This window comes from Coptis chinensis, chromosome 1 (assembly GCF_015680905.1).
Source record: "Coptis chinensis isolate HL-2020 chromosome 1, ASM1568090v1, whole genome shotgun sequence".
NCBI lineage: Eukaryota > Viridiplantae > Streptophyta > Magnoliopsida > Ranunculales > Ranunculaceae > Coptis > Coptis chinensis.
In genome coordinates, this window is record NC_141456.1 from 17,086,530 (window position 1) to 17,108,707 (window position 22,178).

Consider the following 22,178-nt stretch of genomic DNA (forward strand, 5'->3'; position numbering starts at 1 on the left):
CTGTTTCAGTCAATTGAATGATAGAAAGTTACATTGAATGATAGAAAGTTACGCACCAGAGCCTTTTTCCAGGACAGAATTAAGACCCCTAGGCAAAAAAAAATCCTTCATAATTTGCCATACAATGTCGTCATTTACTGGGTTTTGTTGTGATAAACCGTGATTATGCTTTCCAAACCAGTGCTATCTTATTCTTATTGGAACCATGAGAGACTTGTTATATATTCAAACCATAAGAAGTTTGAATTTAGAGGGTGTGACAGCTGTAGAACCAGTACCGAAAATGGCACTCTTGCTCATCTACCTTTCTTAAAACGAAATAAAAGACATTGATCAAGATCGCGAGCATCAGACGTTGAGAGGTTTGTGGCTAGTTTGACATTTTTTTTATTGATAGAAATTACTTGGGATTTTGAATAAGGCTCATACCGACGATGAACGCACTATTCCTTTCATATTCCTGTTTGTTGTTGAATCGCTTTCACAAGTGACCGAGAAGAAAAATGGAAACCACAATAAATGTTAAGATAATGCAGATAGTTCATAGTTGTGACATGATTGCGAGGGAGGAACATCAAGGGAATTCCAATATAATACAAAACAATGTACTGAGTTCGATAACACTTCAATAAAAGAGGTCAATCATTGTTAATATATATACGAGATGTACCACCTCTGCTCCTGTAACCTATGGAATGACACATTGGCACTGCTCTCTGAGAATGATGGTGTTCATTTTTTTGTTGTTTGAGAAGGAGCAATCCTCGCAATGGTGGTAGCGCCGTAGCAGGATTAGATTGTCCCGTGCATAAGATTATAAGAATACTGCCGTGCAAAGTCAGTGGTACTTTTTGTTAGTTTCAAACTTAAAAAGCCACAATATTTTACAGAGTCAAAGAAACCATATGCACATATTCTTTCATTATTAATTAGATGATGTTCAATTAACCTCTTTTTAATATTGATAGAAAATAAATACTTCAATTAACAAGTTTTAATAGTCCCTGATAATGGAGGACAGAAGAATAGTTCAGAGACAATGATGGGAACATTGACGAAGTTAATGAGAAATGGTACCACTTTTTTTTTTTTTTTTTGCAAATCTCACTTTTTATTATCATATTGCATTTCTATAATGGAAAATGACCCAGTCTTAGAGATTCTGTCACATTCTTATCTATCTAATAAGATAGGGTTTTTTTTTTTGCTACAGGACAAAACTATAATAAAGGACGGTCCAGATCGAATCTAGAACCATCAAACGTCTACTGTGATCTTATTTTCCCCGAGATACGTATTGGCAGCTATTAACTAAATGTGTTGCAAAATTGATCCATGAGCCGAAACGGCTGTAATGCCAACAGGTCAACAGTTCGAGTCGCTCTAACATCATTTTCTGCTTTGTTTTGTTTATTGCAACAACATAAAATTTGGGGTGAATCGAACTCGGAACCAGTTCCCAAAGGCTACCAGTCAAACCAGTGTGTTAAATACTCACTAATGCAACCATCTTGGAGTAAAGTCATCCTATTCGTTGTCTTAGAATTTACTCATGGAGGTATTGTATGCATGTCCAAGCATGATTGCAACCAGTGCCGAAGGCCTTTAATGCATAGGTGAAACGTGCCGAAGGCATGCCGGTGAGTGTCTTTAAGACACGGGGCATATTCTAGTACCTAAATAATGTATAGTTGTTGACATGCTAGATCGTTGCTCTCTATTTTAAAACCAAGGAACATGGTTGCTATCTCAAGGTTCATCAAGGATCTGTAGAATGAGGAATCCACACAGTCCATGTATCACTCTTTGTGGCCCGTGGCCCATGCCCCATGGTTGCTATCCCAGATTTTCAGGGTCGTTCATCAATGTTATATATCACTCTTCTTCGTGGCCTATGGGGCCAATCAATGGGCCTCAAACGGTACTCTGAGAATCTTTTTGTTGGGAATTATTCAATAAATTGATGTACGGAAATACAATGGATATTATTAACTGTGTCACACCGACATGCTACCTACTCTAGATTCTAGAAGCCCCCCTCCATCGTCGAATTCAATAAGGAAGAGATTTTCAACTTCAAGCATCATTTATTGTTGTTTAAGGTATGGGATCAGCTATTCAGGCATTCAGCTGGTCGGTTTGGGTGCAGTTCAACTACAGTTGAGAGATATGGTATACTGAAAATTTACGGATAGAACCAGGAGTCTAAGTTTTGGGGTGGCACTGTTGCAGTCAAGTTTTTCTAGATTTAGGCTGCATATCTTAAATACTAAGGCTAGATACTTCATTTTTCCTAATTATGTGTTTGGGGAGTTAGCAATAGTTAGCAAAAAAACATGGCCAAAACAACTTTAGCGGAATCACATTCCCGTGACAAGTTGCAAGACTTGTGTTCCTTGAAAAAAGAGAGGAAAAAGGGCACGCAATAAAAGTATAGGAGTAAGTTGTGTATTCGTGATCAGGCAAGCTAATATAAAAACGAATTAATGAACTAGATAGCAAAAAGTAATTGTCCACGTTATGTATGATTTGGAAACCACTACATACAGCGCATTGTAGCTATAGAAACCCGATGGAGGTTTTCTTCTTGGCAGTAAAATCTATGTACAGACTGCAGAGGTTTGAAGTTTGAACGCATTTTTCACAGCTGGGAAAATACATGCAAGTGCAAGGAGTTGGGCCAGCTGGTCGAAAGTGAGAGATTGTTTTAAACTTTTAATCACAAACTTGCAAGTCAAACTCACAATAATACAGACAAGTAGCACTGTCTTCTCTATTTCCACAACAAAGAAATGAGATGGTAATTTAACGGTACCAATTTACTTTCTATTTATTTAATACATTTATGATCACGGCTGAAAGCGAAGCTCAATCTAACCATTAATATCTAAAGCTTAACATAACTAGCTATGTTACCCTACACTTTACTCGAACCAAAAACAACAAACGTGTAAAGACATTAGACACGGACTTACATAAGTTAAACATCATACGGAAGCATAGAGTCAGACATTCTCGTTAAAGAGACGCGTCTCTTCCATCTCAACGTCCATTAAAAAAAAAAAAACCAAAAAAAAAGAGACTGAATCTCTTCTTCTCTCTTGTGAGGAGGTTTCAGTGTTGTACCTTTTTTCTGCACCTGTTCATATAGGGATTCTTTGTGCAGCATGAAATAATGAACAAGATATAATTCATTGACCTTTAAAAAGAGATTTGGAAACTGGTTCAGTCTCGTTTGGTAAGAGATCTGAGCTTCTTCTATAAACAGATCCACGTCATCTGTTTTTTTATGCTTCTTTTAACTTTTCATGATATGCTTGTTGTTTAGTTGCTTTGGAATGCTTATGTTTAGTTAAAGTTTTCATTTTTATGAGTTATTAGAGATTTTATGCATTGTTAACTTGAGTTTTGTTACTATGAAGCATTAAATTTCTTAAGATTTATGCTTTATGCGTGTTTTTTTTTTTTACTATTAATATTGAGCTGTAAAAAATGATAGTAGATCTTTGCGTTAATTTTACTTTTAAGGATCTGATCTAGACAAAAAAACACACACTACTACTCTGTTTCGTAGTAGATGGTAATTTAATGGGCATACTTCAGCTGACACCATTGTTAAAGCAAAGGATTGGATACATCATCCATTTGTTTAGAGGTTTTTGGATCACTTAAACGTTGAATTTGTCAAACTTGTCTAGTGTTGAAATAATGGTATATTATCCCCTGAATGATTGCATAAGAATGTTCATATGTGATTAGCTAAGAGAGTGCTCTGATTTGTTTCAGGTCTATAATGGCTAACAAGATGAATACTGGGGACAACAGAACTCGGAGTTCGGTTTCTATATTTATTGTAGTTGGTTTGTGCTGTTTCTTTTACATTTTGGGAGCATGGCAAAAGAGTGGGTCCGGAAAGGGGGACAGTATAGCTCTAGAGATCACCAAGCAAACAGACTGCACTATTGTCCCCAATTTAAGTTTTGAGACCCACCATAATGGTGAGGCTGGGGCAGCAATTGATGAATCTGATTCAAATGCTAAAGTTTTTGAGCCATGTGATGCTGATTACACCGATTACACACCTTGCCAAGATCAGAGACGGGCAATGACTTTCCCTAGAGAGAACATGAATTACAGAGAAAGACACTGTCCACCACAAAAAGATAAACTGCACTGCCTTATACCTGCTCCCAAGGGGTATGTGACCCCATTCCCGTGGCCAAAAAGTCGTGATTTTGTACCATTTGCCAATGCTCCTTATAAGAGTTTGACTGTTGAGAAGGCTGTCCAGAATTGGATACAATACGAGGGCAACGTGTTCCGTTTCCCAGGTGGAGGAACACAGTTTCCTCAAGGCGCAGACAAATACATTGATCAACTCGCTTCTGTGATCCCTATTAAAAATGGGACTGTTAGAACTGCTTTAGACACTGGTTGTGGGGTATGTTGATATTTTTCAAATATCTTTTACCTGTTCAAAGTTTATGTTTACATTTATATATTTAATCTAGGACGCTGGGCACAATCTATAGTTTCATTTCCCATCATCCCTACGTTTTCTTTTTCTTTCTTAAAACTCACTATGTTTAAAATGTATTCTCAGGTTGCCAGCTGGGGAGCGTACCTTCTCAAAAGAAATGTACTAGCTATGTCATTTGCTCCAAGGGATTCACATGAAGCACAAGTGCAATTTGCTTTGGAACGAGGTGTTCCTGCAGTTATTGGTGTGCTTGGAACTATAAAGCTCCCTTACCCATCAAGAGCATTTGACATGGCCCATTGTTCCCGATGCTTAATCCCATGGGGAGCAAATGGTGAGTAGTGCTTGAGCAGTTGGATTTTATGGTACCAATTATATCTAAAATATTCATTGAGTCCTCTTCCTTGTTTGTAGATGGTATGTACATGATGGAAGTTGATCGAGTACTCAGACCTGGTGGGTATTGGGTACTTTCTGGTCCTCCAATCAATTGGAAGACTAACTACAAAGCATGGCAGCGTCCCATGGAGGAACTTAAGGAAGAACAAAGGAAGATTGAGGAGGTTGCTAAACGTCTTTGTTGGGAAAAGAAGAGTGAGAAGGGTGAAATAGCAATCTGGAGAAAGCGAGTAAATCCAGATTCATGTCCTGGTAGAAGTGACTCTGACACTAACACATGTGAAGCCACAAATGCTGATAACGTCTGGTAAGTTGCTTTCCTTTGATCCTGGAGTTAGGTTGTTTCTCCGTTCTGCAAGTATGTCATGTATCCGGAACTAGGGAGGATCAGAAAAAATCTAGACATGTAAAACTAGTTTGTTTAGCGCTATTAACATGCTCTACTAATACCATCATTGCCTTGTCATGTTACTGTTCTGGTTTGCATTGTTATAATCTGCTTTGCACCGATAACTCTTTCATGTCCTTATAGGTACAATAAGATGGAAGCATGTGTAACTCCTTATCCTGATGTCAACGGTGCTGATGAAGTTGCTGGAGGGGAGCTGAAGGTTTTCCCTGAAAGACTCAATGCTGTACCTCCCAGAATAAGTAGTGGATCTGTCCCTGGAGTGTCTGTTGAAGCATACCTCGAGGATAACAAAGTGTGGAAGAAGCATGTAAAAGCTTATAAAAAGATCAATTCTATCATTGACTCAGGGAGGTATCGCAACATTATGGATATGAATGCTGGTTTGGGGAGTTTCGCAGCAGCAATTGAGTCTCCCAAATTATGGGTTATGAATGTCATGCCTACTATTGCTGAGAAGAACACTTTGGGGGTTGTTTATGAGCGAGGGCTAATTGGGATATATCATGACTGGTATGCCATTCTGAACTGTTCCTGTTTCACTGTAATCACTTGCTTAAGCACATTGCACTTCCAACTAAGACCAAATTAACAAACAGTGGATACTTTTTTCGTTTAGATTTTTAAATTTTTAGATTTTTTCTCTTTTTTGGTTTTGGATATGGAACCCTGATCCAACTTGCATGTCCTCTTAGTGTTTTAAATGGGCTTTGTTTTGGTGAACTCAGCTAATGAATCTTTCAGCATGTTACTTTTGCTATTTATGTTGTAGACAAAATGAGCTTAAGTTTCACTATTTCGTTATTTGCTTTTCTCGTTTGTGGTAAATTGCTTTTACATCTTAAACAGGTATAGGTTTTGATCTAAACCAGAGTATCCTTTTATCACTGTTTCTCTTTTTCATTGCAGGTGTGAAGCCTTCTCAACTTATCCAAGGACCTATGACCTTATCCATGCTAATGGTGTTTTCAGCTTGTACAAGAACAAGTATGTTACCCCAGAAGTATATCTATATATTGATCATATGTTGTGTAATTAACATAGAACTCTTATAGAACTTCTATTATAATGAAACTAAATTATAGTAAAACACGCTGTACACATTTGATGGTGAGCGGGTTGAATATTTATTGTTCGGGATTAGGTTGGGTACCCCATGTGTTAGTTTCAGCTAATCAGTGTTCTAAGGCAGGAAATTAGAATATTGCTAACCAGGGTGATCCTAGATATAAAACTGTTAAGTAGATGGGCTACCTTAGTCAATAAAGTTTCTTGAATTGTTTTCTCCTCGGACTACTCTCCAGATTTTAGATATTGAGATCCCCAGCTGGAGACTATAATAGCATCTTTTTTCAAATTATAAGTATGGAGAATGCAGACAAAATGGTTGCTAATCTTCAGAACCCCTTATTCTATTTTGCATGATATATAAGCTTGATTGGTTTGTATTTATCTTTTCATTTTTCCAATGTAACTGACACAAATCTTAAATATTTAACCAGGTGTAGTGCGGAAGATATTCTTTTAGAGATGGACCGTATCTTACGACCAGAAGGTGCAGTCATATTCCGTGATGAAGTTGATGTGTTAATCAAGGTGAAAAAGATTGTAAGTGGAATGAGATGGAGCACGAAGATGGTTGATCACGAGGATGGTCCTCTTGTCCCTGAAAAGATATTGGTTGGTGTCAAACAATATTGGGTCGTTGGTGAAAACAATTCCACATCCTCGCAGTGAGATAAGGGAACTCCCACAGGGCTATCAGCAGAAGCTACGCTTTCGGAGCAAGTCAATGTGAAGCACACGTGATTTTTTTATTTTCTTTTGTAATTTTACCCTCAGCATTTTTTCCTGGTGCACGAGGGTGACTCGATGAAAAGGGGGCCAACCGTTTTCTGATGTCAAGTTAATTATTTATCAGGCTGATTTTCTGATGTAGTATGTTTAGAATTCGTATCATATTTATGATGTATTCCTAGTTTCATAATTTATGTAAAATTTGTTAGCTTTCTGTCTTCGTGTGCAGTGCATGACTTGTACCAACACAAATGAAAAGGTAATAAAATGATTTCTTGGACCAAATGAACCAAACCTTCACCTTCACCTTCACCTTCTATCTTTTAGGCGCTCGAATATCTGTCAGGATTATAAGACTGCAAATTATTCTGAATACTGTGTTTTCACCATTCATTTTTAAGCTTCAAACAGCATTCCATGTAACTTTCATTTTCCAGTAACAGGCAATATGGAGTAGTAGTGTAGACTGTAGACTGGAAAAATACAAAAGAAACTGGAAAATTTGATGTTTGGAATATCAAATGTCGGTAAATGTTGGAATATCAATTGGCATAGAATGGTTTTTATTATAATCTACTATCTATATACTAAAGCAGAGACCTCTAATGGAGGATTTTCTTTCTCCTATGTGGCACTCTAATATGAGAGTTAGTTTTTTGCTCTCTCCTATGTGACACTATAATATGAAAGATAATCTTTTCTAATAGTGTACAATTCCACATACATAGAACCTCTTTGGAGTTTGGAGAGTGTATTTCCAATTTTTATATAATTGATAAAATAAAAAAAATTGCTAAAAAATAGGTGATTTGTAAACGGTAATTTCTTATTACAAATCAAACACTTTTAGTGCTCAAATTCTTATATATTTAATCAAATAAAAAAATTGCTAAAAAATATGTGATTTGTAGAAACTAATTCCCTATTACAAATCATACAATTTTAGTGTCTATGATAAAGCAACGACTTATTTCGAATATATCCTTAATACAGCCTCAAAACATAGTTAAAAACAATTATGCAAAAAATAACATCACAAAATATATAATAGAAAAAAAAAAAAAAAAAAAAAAAAAAAAAAAAAAAAAAAAAAAAAAAACAAAAATAATAATGACAAATATTTTAAAAATATATAATACTGAATGAAACTAACGTCAAAAAACAATTAATGGGGAACCGAAAACTGGATGTAAATGCATCGAACTAACCTCAAATAATATTTAACGGGAAATTAGAAATTAGATGCAAATGCAAGTATTAAACTAATCTTAAAAAGTAATTAATAGAAAATTGGAATATGGATACAACTACATTAAACTAACCTCAAATAATAATAAAAGGAAAATCAAAACTTGGATGCAAATATATCAAACTAACATAAAAAAATAATTGTCGAAAAATCGGAAACTGGATGCAAATACATTGAGCTAACCCTCAAAGATTAAATTAACGGAAAAATCAGAAACTAGATGCAACTGCATTGAACTAACCTCAAAGAAAAATTAATTATAAATTGGAAACATGATACAAATGCGTGGAACTAATCTTAAAAAATAATTAATGGGAAATCGGAAACCGGATGCAACTGCACTGAACTAATCTCAAGAAATAAACTGGATGCAAATGCATTGAACTAATCTCAAAACATAGTTGGGTTATATGTTGTGGGAATGTTTAAATAAGTATAGTTTTGCATTTAAAATGGTGTTTATCTTATCTCTTTCTGTATGATTGAGAACTCCTTGCTATTCAAGTAGCTTCAATATATATGAATTTCACCTTATTAAGCAATCTCACAAAACTTCAATCAAACTTATTTTATTAATTATAAACAACAAAATGAAGTTGAAAGGTTTATCAAAAGTGTGTGTTTTTTTTTAATGGAGAGTGAGGTTTTCACGTTATAAGAAATTTGGTTAAGTGATCAATATAATATTAATATATAATAGTTATGCATATTTGCAAATATTTTTTCAGAATAATTAATATAACAACATCTGTTCGTAGATAATCTTTGAAGATTCCACATAGTGAGTCATGCATAATTTAAAGAATAATTAATGGGAAATCGGAAACTGGATAATATTCGATGATCTCACATAGTAAATCAAGCATAATTTACTTTTTATGTCATGTTTGTAAAGACACTACAGATAGATCAGTAGAAGTTGGTATTACAAACCACATTGGATAATTAAAAGAAAATCGGAATCTAGATTCAAATACATAACTGAGCTCAAAGAGTAATTAACGGAAAATCAGAAACTTTATGCAAATGCAATAAACTAAACTCAAAAAGTAATTAACTAAAAATCGAAACCGGATGCAATCAGATTAAACTAACGTCAGATAACTAACGAGAAATCGGAAACAGTATGCAAATACATCAAACAAACCTCAGATAATAATTAATGGGAAATCGGAAACTGGATACAAATGCATTGAACTAAACTTAAAAAATAATTAACATAAAATCAAAAACCGAATGCAATTGCATTGAACTAACCTCATAGAATAATTGGTGGAAAATCGGAAACTAAATGCAAATGCATTGAAATAATCTCAAAGAATAATTAGCGGACATCAAACTAACCTCAAAACATAAATAATTAAAAACTAGATGCAGATGTATTAAACTAACCTTAAAGAATTATTAATGGAAAATCGGAAAATGGACCCAAATGCAATGAACTAATTAATCTCAAAGACTAATTAACGAAACATTGAAAAATGGATGAAACTGCATTGAACTAACCTAAATGAATAATTAACGGGAAATTATAAATTTGATGTAACTGCATTGAACTAACCTCAAAAAATAATTAACGGAAAATCGAAAACTTGATGCAAATGCATTGAACTAACTTCAAAGAATAATTAACATAAAATCGGAAATTGCATTGAACTAACCTCAAAAAATAATTAACGGAAAACCAACAACTGGGTGCAACTGCATTAAATTAAAATCAGAGATTAACTAATGGGAAATCAGAAATTGGATGCAAATGCATTGAAATAACCTCAAAAAATAGTTAACTGGAAATCAGAAGTTGGATGTAACTGCATCGCACTGACCTCAAAGCATAAATACGAGTAATTAGGAACCCAAAATGAAAGTGAGTTTATAAAAACAGACTCTTACATGTATGCAAACTGTATAGAAATTGTAAACTTTCGAACTAACCTAGAAAAATAATTGACGGGAAATCAGAAACTGGATGCAGATGTATTGAACTAACCTTAAAGAATAATTAACGGGAGATTGGAACTTGGATGCAAATGCAATGAACTAATCTCAAATACTAATTAACGAAACATTGAAAACTGGATGCAAATGTACTGAATTAACTTTAATGAATAACTAACGGAAAATCATAAAGTGGATGCAATTGCACTGAACTAACCTCAAATAATAATTAACGGGAAATCGGAAACTTGATGTAACTGCATTGAATTAACCCCAAAGAATAATTAATGAGAAATTGAAAACTAGATGCAACGTATTACATTAAACTAACCTCAAAGAATAATTAATGGAAAAAAAAAAACTTGATGCAAATGCATTGAACTAATAACTCTAAAACATATTTATATTATATGTAGGGGAAAAAAATATCTCGACAAATATAGTTTTGTATTTTAAGTAGTGTTTATCTTAATTCTTTTATTGTGATTGGAAATGTCTTGCTATTCAAGTAGCTTCAATATTATCTTCGCTACAATGGATATTCTCATAAAACTTCAATCAAACTTCAATTGTTAAACCTAACAATAAAAAGAAGTCGATGAATTTTATCAAGGTTTGATGCTTCATTTTTATAGAAAGTGGTGTAAGAAATTTAAATGAGTAATTAATATAATTTTCATATCTCATAGCTATGCATAGCTGCTAATATTTTTTAGAATAATTTAATATAACGACACCCGTTCGTAGGACACGTTCATGTGATGAATCTTTTAAAGTGGGAGTAGTGTATTCTTTGAGGATATAGAAACAATCAATCTGTTTTAGAGATTTGTACACATTAGTATGTAAGCCGAGCGGTAAAGATTTACCGCTAAATCACCATAAATCTAATAAAACTATTATACAAGCTAGATCGAGTTTAAGATAATTCCATCTGAAAATTACGGATTAATATTATAAACCACAAAGTGAAGAGGCTATCTCAATTTGATCCCTTAGTTTCCAAGTACTTATACACCATAATCGCTGCTCATTTACGTATTTCGGCTTATTTTCAATAAAAATATATCCTGATTAGAAAATTTGCCGCTAACTCACCATAAATCTAAGAAAACTATTATACAAGTTATATCGAGTTTAAGATAATTCTATTTGAAAATTACGGATTAATATCATAAACCACAAAGTGAAGAGGCTATCTCAATTCAATCCCTTAGTTTCCAAGTACTTATGCACCATAATCGCTGCTCATTAACGTATTTCGATTTATTTTTAATAAAAATCTATTCTGATTCGAAAATTTGCCACTAAATTACCATAAATCTAAAAAAACTATTATACAAGCTAGATCAAGTTTGAGATAATTATATTTAAAAATTATGGATTAATATCCTAAACCACAAAGTAAAGAGGCTATCTCAATTTGATCCCTTAGTTCCCAAGTACTTATGCACTATAATCGATGCTCATTAACATATTTTGGTTTATTTTGAATAAAAATATATTCTGATTCGAAAATTTGTATGTGATATTTTGTAAAGCCTTTTAAGCACACAAAATATTTAATAGATCCCGGGCGTATGATCGGGTCCAAAATCTAGTTATTACTAAACGAGTCAACTCTCCGATTTATTTCTCTTTCCTCAGGGTTTAGGGTTTAAGACTTAACCTTTCTACACTCTTTTTCCATTCACCTCAAACACATGAAATGAATTCATTCTAAAATGGCACGAAGTCCATCAACAGCTCTCTTTCAAATCTACTCATCACACAAAAACATTTTCAAGCTAAGAAACTTTACACCAACTCCTTCTTTCTCTTCATTGAAACAATGGGAATCTTCAAACTACCATAAAACTTATCACCATGTTACTTTAAATCCCCAGTTTCGTAAAATATTTACTTGTTTCTTAAACCCCAAGTTATTAGAATTAAGTAATGATACTTCTTATATAGTTAAGGATTTTAAAGTCATTGGTAGAAAGTCATTTTCGACATCGGTTAGTGAAGTTAAAGACGAGGTTGTGGAGAATAATGTTAATGATTTTAAGCATGTTGTGTCGCGTGACCCGGTTGAGTTGTATAGGGAGCTTAGAAGTAGTGAAGAAGTTACAGATTTGTCGAGGAAGGATTGGGAGAGTTTAGTTGAGATTTTTCGAGGGCTTGCTAAATCAGGTTGGGGGTCTAGTCAGGCTCTTGGGATTTATATTGGTTTATCGTTTTACCCGACTGCTGTACGTAAGTTTCAGTCTTTCTTTTTGGGGAAATGTAGTGAAGATGTTGCTAAGTATTTATTGTCAATTGGTTGGTCAGAGGAGTCGGAGAGTTTTTTGTTTCCAATTTTTGTTGAATTTTGTTTGGAAGAGTTTCCTGATGAGATTAGACGATTTAGAGGTATTGTGAAGTCTGCGGACTTAACGAAACCTCATACCTGGTTTCCTTTTGCAAGGGCAATGAAACGGAAGATAATCTACCATTGTGGTCCGACCAATAGTGGTAAGACCTATAATGCCTTGCAGCGCTTTATGGAAGCAGAAAGGGGTGTGTACTGCAGTCCTCTTAGGCTATTAGCAATGGAAGTATTTGACAAGGTTAATGCTCGTGGAGTTTATTGTAGTCTTCTTACCGGCCAAGAGCAAAAAACTGTCCCTTTCGCCAACCATGTTGCGTGTACTGTGGAAATGGGGTCAATAGACAAATTGTATGATGTTGCTGTCATTGATGAAATCCAGATGATGGCCGACAGCTTTAGAGGTTATGCTTGGACTCGAGCTCTTCTTGGATTGAAGGCCGATGAGATACATCTTTGTGGAGACCCTAGTGTTTTAAAACTTGTTCGAAAGATTTGCTCTGAAACTGGGGATGAATTGGTTGAAAATCATTATGAAAGGTTTAAGCCCCTAGTTGTTGAAGCCAAGACCCTTATGGGAGATCTTCGTAATGTTCGAGCAGGGGATTGTGTGGTTGCATTTTCAAGGAGAGAGATATTTGAGGTAAAGTTGGCAATTGAGAAGTTTACCAAACATCGCTGTTGTGTTATTTATGGTGCTTTGCCTCCAGAGACTCGGCGACAACAAGCAAACTTGTTTAATGATCAAGATAACGAGTATGATGTTCTGATTGCAAGTGATGCCGTAGGGATGGGATTAAATCTTAATATTAGAAGGGTTGTTTTCTATACTCTTTCAAAGTACAATGGAGACAAGATAGTCCCTGTTCCAGCCTCACAGGTGAAGCAGATTGCAGGAAGAGCTGGTCGTAGGGGAAGTCGCTACCCTGATGGACTCACGACAACTTTGCATCTGGATGATTTGGACTACTTAATTCAGTGCTTGAAACAGCCATTTGACGAAGTTAAGAAAGTGGGCCTCTTTCCTTTCTTTGAGCAGATCGAATTATTTGCAGGGCAGCTTCCAGATCTTTCTCTTGGCAAAATGCTGGATAAATTTGGTCAGAGCTGCCATCTTGATGGGTCTTACTTCTTGAGTCGGCATGACCATATAAAGAAGGTTGCAAATATGTTGGAGAAGGTCCCAGCATTATCTTTGCATGACCGTTTTAACTTTTGCTTTGCGCCAGTTAATATTAGAGACCCAAAGGCAATGTTCTACCTTTTGAGGTTTGCTTCATCATACAGCCAAAATATTCCAGCTAGTATACAGATGGGCATGCCCAAGGACTCTGCTCGTAATGATGCAGAGCTTGTAGATATGGAGACTAAACATCAAGTGTTATCGATGTATTTATGGCTGTCACTCCACTTCAATGAAGAGACGTTCCCATATGCAAAGAGGGCTGAGACGATGGCGACGAACATTGCAGACCTGTTGGGTAAGTCTCTTGTGAATGTTTGCTGGAAGCCCAAACCAAAGCAGGCAAAAACACCAAACCCCCCTCAGAAGGATGATGGTTACCAGAGGCCAGTGTCACTTGTGAAAACATTAGTTCGGTAAGTTTCTCTAATTCGAAAATTAGTTTATTAAATCTCCTGAATAAGTACATTAGTAAAGTAAAATGGTGTCTTCAGAAAATGTTTATTACAGCACACATGCTTTTATTACATGAAAGTATGCTTGTGTTTATCTCTTCTTTTTTCAGCTCATGTTGTTTGGTTTAGAGTTTCAATCAAACTTAAGCGGAGAAAAGACCTCTACTTTTATCCAGGGCATATATAAAAAACATCCGTTGGAGAGGAAGACCACTTCGCAAGATGCTGTTTATGTTAAGCATAGCATTTTGTCCCAAAGCAATCTATTTTTCGCATCCCTCTGCTTTATTTTAAGATATACCGTTTTTTTTTTCATCTGTTGGGTTTTCTTAGTTTCCTTGTTGTATTTTACGTTTAATTTGTGCGGACTCTGCATTTTACTGAGTTTCTCACTAAGATTTAGCAATTTGTGTCATTTGATTGAAGTGCATACATATAATCGTATATGTAGTTACTGTAAATGGTGGGCTTCTTTGTTGCTTATTTAATCCTGCTTTTGAACATATTTGCTGATGCACTATAGTATATTCCCTTGTGATCTGACACTTGAACTTTGTTTTGCAGGAAAAGAAATGAAAAGTATTCACTCAACAATTCCTCAGATAACACCATAGCTTCCAGCATAACACCCATACTAGGTTATTTATCCTTATTACATCTTTCATTTTTTTTTCTTTAAACTAGAAGATCTCCATTTCAGATTGCTGTTATTTGTTGCTTATCAACTTATTGTTATCAATACTTTAATCTTTGGCTAAGGCCTAACAATCCCTATTATACGTGTATAGCAGGTGCAACATCAAATATAGCAAGTACTTGTTAAAGGAATATCATGCTATATTATGGATTTCAGGTGCTTTTTGCTTGAGATGTTATGCCATACTAGTCATGGAGGGGGAACTGATGATGGAGATGTAGTGAAAGTCAGAGCTACTGTCTTGTTCACTGATTTCTGTGTAGAGAATAAGAGGTCAAAGTGAAGTGATTGAGAAAGCTGAAGTTGTGCTGCAGCAATGTCAGAGTTAAAAGTTCTGATTGAGCATCAGAAAGTGGAGTAAGAGACCCAATATGGACTGAAGTCTATGAAAGGTTAACGTATATCTCTGATACTTGCCCTTGTCTTTATGCGTTGTAACCAAAAAGAGCAGCTGAAATAGAGAAGGAATCTAATTGATATGTGGTGGAGGGTGTAGGTTGAGCCGCCTTCAATTCACATATGTGGCCTTATCGATCCGACTAGGACCAAGGAAAGCAGTTAACCAACTACCAGGTTGTACTTATATCCCACCTTGCAAGTGGGGAGAAAAGCAAAACTGGTTCAGAATACCGGTTTGAAGTTACCACACGCCAGTCATTACCCGTTGTACTGGTTCTAAACTAAGCGGATTGTAATTTCATGTGTACCATCTAAGAAACTTTCTGCTATTATCATGTTGATAATGCCTCTTATTCAGCTTCTGATATTGAATGTTGTAGGGGTTATTTATTGTGGGTACATCAGCTTCTTATAGTGGTAACTAATGTTCTTCATCGTTGGTTGGATACTGACATAAGCTACAGCCTTCAAAAATGACTACTGAGATATGGCTAGTTTACTATCTTATGTCGGAGTGGTTGTGTTACTTTTATCCACACTGTTTTTCAAATTCTAGAACCCAATGTTGCAGAGGCATATCATGCATGAAGGGGTTCTATGTGAGTTCAAAATTTAGACACATTTGGTCGTTTACATTTCCGATCATCTTGATAATATATAGGCGTACAAAATTGTGTTGTGTCACTTGTGTAGTAGTGTGTATATATCTGAACCATCTGTAGGAAGAGAAAGATCCGAGAGTAGGAAATGCTATACAAATTTTACCACAGAATCAGTGTTGCAGTGCATTGAATGTTTTACATACAACCAGTACTGGCAAGGGAAATCGTCTTTATACGTGTCAGTGTGTGTGTTTTGTTTAAACAAGAACTGCTCATTCTTCAGAACTACTTAAATGCATAGATTTTAAAAGAGTAGACGAGTCAATGAGTTAAAACTAGAAGATCTATATTTTACATATGCCATATTGGCTGATTGTCTACTGAAAGTCAAGCCTATATGCTGTTCGTTGAATGTTTACTTCTAAATCTATTTACCAAAACATGGGCCCCACAATCTGTCCTCCAAATACATCTATAAAAGTGGGAACTAAGAAGAGAGAATGTTCAGAACTACAAAGAGAATTATCCAGAAAAATAGCTATGCAGTGTTCTTGCGAGCTGCAGTATTAGCACATTACTAACACTGCAGTCTCACTCTCATCGCAGTCAGTGTTACAATTCACTGAGGAGTTTGCCAGAACTAAGAAGAAAGTATTTCCAGAAAAGTAGCTATGCAAATTTCTTGGGAGCTGCAGTATATAGTTTCTCAGCACATCACTACCACTGTGTGTTTCCTCTCATAGCAATAATGCTACAATTCCCCAAGGAATCTGCCAGACGTAGGAAGAAATTCTTTCCAGAAAAGCAGCTATGCAGACTATTTGTGAGCTGTAATATATAGTCTCTCAGCACATCACTACCCATGTGTCCTCCCTCTCATCGAAACGAGTGTTACAATTCACCACCGCCAGTTTTTCAGGGATTTTCTGCGAATAAAAATATGTCAGTGCATTTTATTGGTTTTAAACAAATACACATAGATACCATTTAAGTAAACAAGTTAAGAAATTAAATCATTTGAAAAAGTTTGGCAATTACTTTGGTATTGTACTTGCAACTTCAAGATCCCAAGTTGGAAAGTCATCTGCAGGACTATGTTCTCCATCGGTTGACCACTTAACAGTGTATTTCTCAAGCTCGCCAGCACAGTACATACAGAACTCAATCTTTGGTTCCTGTCTGCAGATCGAAGTCTTGCAAGGCGTGCACCAGAGTAAGTGCCCGCATGGATGGCTGGCCCATAAAATTCTATTTTTCTTGCACCTAAAGCACAGGCTCTTCTCCAAACATTTCCTGTAATCCTGCAGCAGAATACAACCAATGCAAATTTTAAACTTTGATGTTGGAGATCAATCTATTTATTGTTTACTTCTCAGTAAGTGAAATGCAAGGTCATTACACCTCCACTTATCCCGCACTTACATGGTAAAAAAAATGTGAACGGTCGAAAAGTGAAAAACCACCCCCTAATAGGACTTTTAGTAATTCTTGATTGGTGATTTCGTTGTCGTCCCCTTTTCCTCCTCCACCACCTTCATCCTGCAACTGTGGTTGCTTGTCGGAGCTTGAACCACGGTTCCCAGATATCAGAGACCATGGATTTGGCTGAGGTACAATGCTCTTTCCTTTTTCAGTGCGCTTGTTATCTTGAGCAGAGCTGGATGAGGTGCCTTCTCCAGAACCAGCTTGCTTGAAATTCCCAAAGACTGTTGATGCTATGAGGTCGGAGATACATCTGAAATCATCGTCATCATCCTCATTCTGCTCACCTGAAGGGGATCCCGCGCACTCAAGAGACTCAGTTAATTGAAGGCATTCATAATGTTTTGGTGATGTTCGACAGTTTGGAAAGAGAACCATGTGTGAGGCTGGGTTATGTTGGTTAACAGGGACAACCTTCATCCGACATATATCAGGAATGGACCGGATAAAATCACTGAGCCTCACATAGCCTATAGAAGCATGGTCTAGTTCCAAGCCACAAGTGGTCCTGAAATCACCTTTGAGAGATGAGAGAGGGTACCACATTCCTTTCTCTATACAGGAAGCATTGTTTAAGAAACCAGGAAACCATTTCTTGAAAGTGGTGAGCCATGAAGGCAATTTCTGATCCTGAAGGGTGATATCAATCTTAACATGAGGAGCGCTTCTTGGTTTACCATGGAGTAAGCTTTCCACCAAAGACAATGGTTCATGTCTTCTTTCAGCTCCATAACTCTCACTGAGGTCTGCTATCTGCAGTTCACCGTGGGAGTGATGTTGCTGTCTTGGTGAACTTGCTGGACTCTTGGTAGTTAAAATGGGCTGTTGGACAGCCTCCTTGATCTCAACCTTCTTGCCCCAAATTTTGACATAATGTTGTTGTACTGCAGCAGCAACAGATTTTTCATTTTTGAAGGTGACAAAGCCAAAACCTCTGGACTGTTCTTGTTCACCCACTTGACTTCTCATGACTACAGCATCCACAACGCTTCCAAAATTCTCTTCAAAGAATTCTCCCAACATTTCTGGAGTATGAAAATAGCACCACAACAGACCAGGTATTTACAAGTTCAGAATCCAAAACATTACAGAAAAAAGGAACATAATATGAGATCCTATAAGCGCACATTGGTAAAATTCAATATACAACCTCAAAGTTTACTACTAGTCTTCTGAACCGGTTATTCTTAAATGTTTGCAATGATTGTTGATAATCTAAAGTTTACAGTCTGCACTTCACATATTTTCCTATAGTCCTACACATATGACATCCACTTAAGTGAAGCATTTCTATTTTAATTTAAATTAATTGTGTGCTAATCCACTATATATCCCCTTTATAGCCCCTAATTTAAGGTGCGGGAATCTAGTCGACGTGGCAATATTGTGTAGATTAGGTAGAGATCATTTTAGGCAGAATTCTGATATTTGGGTTTGGAGCACATTTTACCTGAATCAAAAGATACGGGAAGACCACCGATGAAAATCTTCCGCTTCAACTCTTCCGTGGTCGGAAAGCAAGATATCTGCATTCCCTGCTTTAGTTCAGCTTCCCCATGCGCATACAAACAATTAGCTCCTCTAGCACACCCCCTTGGAGACTCAAAGTATTTGCAGATCTCAGTCTTCGCCTTAGGAGACAATCTGCAAGAAAGTTCACAACATACAGTAGTTAAAGACTAAATAGAACTGATCCATTACTTCTCTAAGTAAACGCAAATCTAACTTTTGAGCTAGAATCAAGTACTTTGCAGCAGAAACATTTTCCACTTTGGCATCGAGAAAGGGTTGAAACATCTCGCCATCGGAGTCAGATTGGTAATCTTTTAGCCAAGAGCGACTCTCCTTCAGTTGTGTTGGTTGACTCCCTGCTATGATAAAGCTAAGAAGTCACTCAATGTTATATAAGTAATATCTTATTCGACAGCAGAGAGATCATACATAAACATCAGATTAAGTTAGAACGTACATAAGCTGACGTCTTGGTTCAGCAGGAATTGCATGTCCTGAGATTTAGCCAAGTCTACCGATCTTTGTTTACTGTTAATAAGTCAGGTGAGAATGAGACACCGTTAGCATGAATTCGTACAAAGCCTAGAGTATAAGTAACTAATAGGCAAGTACGCAAATAACGAGGAAATAAAACAAGTAAAGACCGGAGATTAAGAATCTGCTTATTGGCTCCACTGCGCAAAAGAAGCTGAGCACAGTTCAGGAAGTCATTTTTGACCGCAAAGAACAAGGATGTTTCGTTCATTTCTGAAACAGCGTCAATGCAATCTGGATCTTTTAGGAGGAGGATCTGGAACATATTTGGGATAACAGAACACTGATTTTCAATTTTAATGCATTGGAATATTTGTATGCTTTGTCCAAGTACGGGGCAAAAGACTACTGGAGGGAGCAGTCCCTTATACCTGGAGTGCTTGGAAATAACCGCTGGAAGCAGCAAGGTGGAGGGGGGTCAGCCCCAACTTGTTTTTCTGGCTCACATTGGCTCCATGTTTCAGAAGCAGCAATGGAATCCTACGATTACCATTAAGCAAACGCCACAAACTTAACAGCATAAGAAAAAATATGTGTCCTGTACAGAGATTTTAACCATGAACTGCTATTCAGATTGCAATGCACTTGAGACATAAAATTCACCAAACCTGGGAATCTTAGTATTGGAGCAGTGCTTGAGGTAGCAATGCAGTGCCGAGTTTCCTTCTCTGTCTGTTTCATTTACATCAATGTTGGTACTGAGAAGAAGCTTTACAACTTCTTCATCGCACGCCTTAAACAACAGTTCAAACTGTTACCATCTCATCCAGACATCCACATTGCTCCTCATAATTTTGCCTCCAAAATGCCACGTTTGATTTGTCTTCTCATCCTTAGTAACATTATTTTATGCTCCTTTGCTTAATTATTAAAATTCAGATAATACCTTAGGCCATTTTTCACTTCAGATGAATAAGTTAGGTGTCCCTCATCTCATGTCATTTACCACTTCTAAATTCCCAGATTAATTGTTAAATGAATAGGATAATCTTTGTTTCTGACAACCTAACACTAAGGTAATTGTCAAAATGACTTTTAATAATTACAACCTTCCTATGTATATTTATATTTTACCTGAGCAGCAAGAACAAGCGGTGAGGTGACTCGGCGGTCAGGCCTTTGCAAGAATGAAGCATCAAATAACTGCAGCAACTCAATCTCAATGAGCAGTAAATTTCTTTTCTGAGTTCTACTCATCAATCCAAGCCTCCTTCTTGACACTTTAAATGAACCCTCTTTCTGACCAAGACACAACGCTTCTCGTATAGCACATTCATAGATGGTTGTCATGTCTTTCGAAGCCAATCCTCCATCTGGCCTCAAAACCATAATCGTAGCTGTCACCTTCTCTGGTACCACCATAAGCAGAGCTGCTAAAGAGACAACTTCTCCTTCCATTGAGCTCAGGTACGCCACTTCTGCTATATCATCCGTGTTCTCAGCCAACAGTCTTACAGCACTCAAATCCTAAAAAAGCAAAAAATCAACAGTTTTGTATAACTTAAAACTTATTATATGAGGGAACCAACTCTTAATAATCAATCAAACAGTGATTAATCTAACCATTTTGCTGAATTTCACTAATAAATCGTCAATCGTTTCATCTGAACTCCAAGTAATCATTCTGAAACGAAGAAAAACATTCAAAATGTCACAATGAAACTCCACATTACATATTCATACAAACTTCTAACATGTAAAGCAAAGTAAAGTTTCAGTTCATGCAATCAATATACCTTTTGCTAGACAAAGCCATCTCAATAGGTAGTTCCTCACTATCATCAGTCGATCTAAGATCAGTTCGAGCACTATATCGAAGCAAAAGATCAATGCATCGTTTCGAATGCATTTCAGCAGCACAGTGTAAAGCTGTTTTACCAAACTCATCATACTCATTCACTTGAACACCCAGACCAATCTTTCCAACCAATAAAGCTTCAGCACACTCAACTGAATCAATATGACATGCGAGAAACAGTAGTCTCAAAGCAAATCTACGATCAATCACTTCAGTTTCAGTGTTTTCTAGGTTTTGTTCATTAGAAATTACTTGAAACAAGTTTTTAGACTGATTAACAAACTTATCTTTCTCATCTTTAACAATCAGATCAATTAAACGCTTCTCTGCTTTAATCGCGTCAATATCGTGATCAGTTGATGAAGTAATCAGATCTTTACTCGAAACTGACATGAATCTAGGATATAAACTTCTTCCGCAGTGATTAGATTCAAACATCATCGTTTCCTGCGTAAATTTGTTCAAAAAAACACAAATCAAACATAGAAATCGAAGTAAAACTACGTTTCGAAGTGATTAAAACGAGAGAAAGCGAAGTTGATTACCGTTTCCATGTTTGAAGGTTTGTTAGTGAGATTTAACGGTGGAAAGTGTGAAGTGAGTTGGATTAGGGTTTCGGAGAGAAATGAGGAGAGAGAAAGTGAAGTTGAGAGTGAGAAATGAGAAATGAGAAATGAGGTGGTTCCTTGTTTCTGATTGGGTATTTATAGGCGGTGTGATGAGAACTGAAAAGGAGTTGAGCTCTCGTTTTTCCCTCCCTTTTGCCTTTCAGAGTTCAGACATCACTTGATTGGACGTAAATACCCTTTATAATATCGGTTTGCTGAAATTGGACTGAAACTTCTGAAAGTTTCGGCACATTTCGGAATACAAGTTTGAAATTTATAGTCGGAA

At 36.3% G+C, this 22,178-nt stretch overlaps 3 protein-coding genes across 6 annotated transcripts; 2 read left to right on the plus strand and 1 right to left on the minus strand.

The window, feature by feature from the left end:
- The first annotated feature begins 2,926 nt into the window (after positions 1-2,926).
- On the plus strand, positions 2,927-7,299 carry LOC147522568 (putative methyltransferase PMT2). Of its 2 annotated transcripts, none has more exons than XM_086594202.1 (7): positions 2,927-3,238; positions 3,787-4,441; positions 4,604-4,814; positions 4,895-5,186; positions 5,412-5,801; positions 6,198-6,275; positions 6,791-7,299. In XM_086594202.1, exons 2-7 carry the CDS (start codon positions 3,794-3,796, stop codon positions 7,023-7,025), a joined length of 1,854 nt encoding a protein of 617 aa, XP_086450328.1. In that variant the 5' UTR covers positions 2,927-3,238; positions 3,787-3,793; the 3' UTR covers positions 7,026-7,299. The 2 variants fall into 2 exon arrangements, with proteins under 2 accessions (XP_086450328.1, XP_086450333.1); XM_086594207.1 differs by having other exon boundaries at positions 3,083-3,223.
- Positions 7,300-11,899: 4,600 nt separating this feature from the next.
- On the plus strand, positions 11,900-15,861 carry LOC147522569 (DExH-box ATP-dependent RNA helicase DExH18, mitochondrial-like). 3 transcript variants are annotated; one of them, XM_086594219.1, is made up of 3 exons: positions 11,900-14,221; positions 14,825-14,898; positions 15,049-15,861. In XM_086594219.1, exons 1-3 carry the CDS (start codon positions 11,997-11,999, stop codon positions 15,081-15,083), a joined length of 2,334 nt encoding a protein of 777 aa, XP_086450345.1. In that variant the 5' UTR covers positions 11,900-11,996; the 3' UTR covers positions 15,084-15,861. The 3 variants fall into 3 exon arrangements, with proteins under 3 accessions (XP_086450345.1, XP_086450349.1, XP_086450340.1); XM_086594223.1 differs by having other exon boundaries at positions 15,052-15,861; XM_086594214.1 differs by having other exon boundaries at positions 15,114-15,861.
- A 426-nt stretch (positions 15,862-16,287) lies between these two features.
- On the minus strand, positions 16,288-22,165 carry LOC147522570 (uncharacterized). Its single transcript, XM_086568022.1, has 13 exons — positions 21,830-22,165; positions 21,223-21,731; positions 21,050-21,110; positions 20,543-20,953; positions 20,095-20,219; positions 19,858-19,966; positions 19,597-19,742; positions 19,410-19,480; positions 19,188-19,308; positions 18,891-19,084; positions 17,381-18,465; positions 16,997-17,259; positions 16,288-16,884 (listed from the first exon to the last, which is right to left on the minus strand). Exons 1-13 carry the CDS (start codon positions 21,836-21,838, stop codon positions 16,857-16,859), a joined length of 3,132 nt encoding a protein of 1,043 aa, XP_086424148.1. The 5' UTR covers positions 21,839-22,165; the 3' UTR covers positions 16,288-16,856.
- Positions 22,166-22,178: the final 13 nt, after the last annotated feature.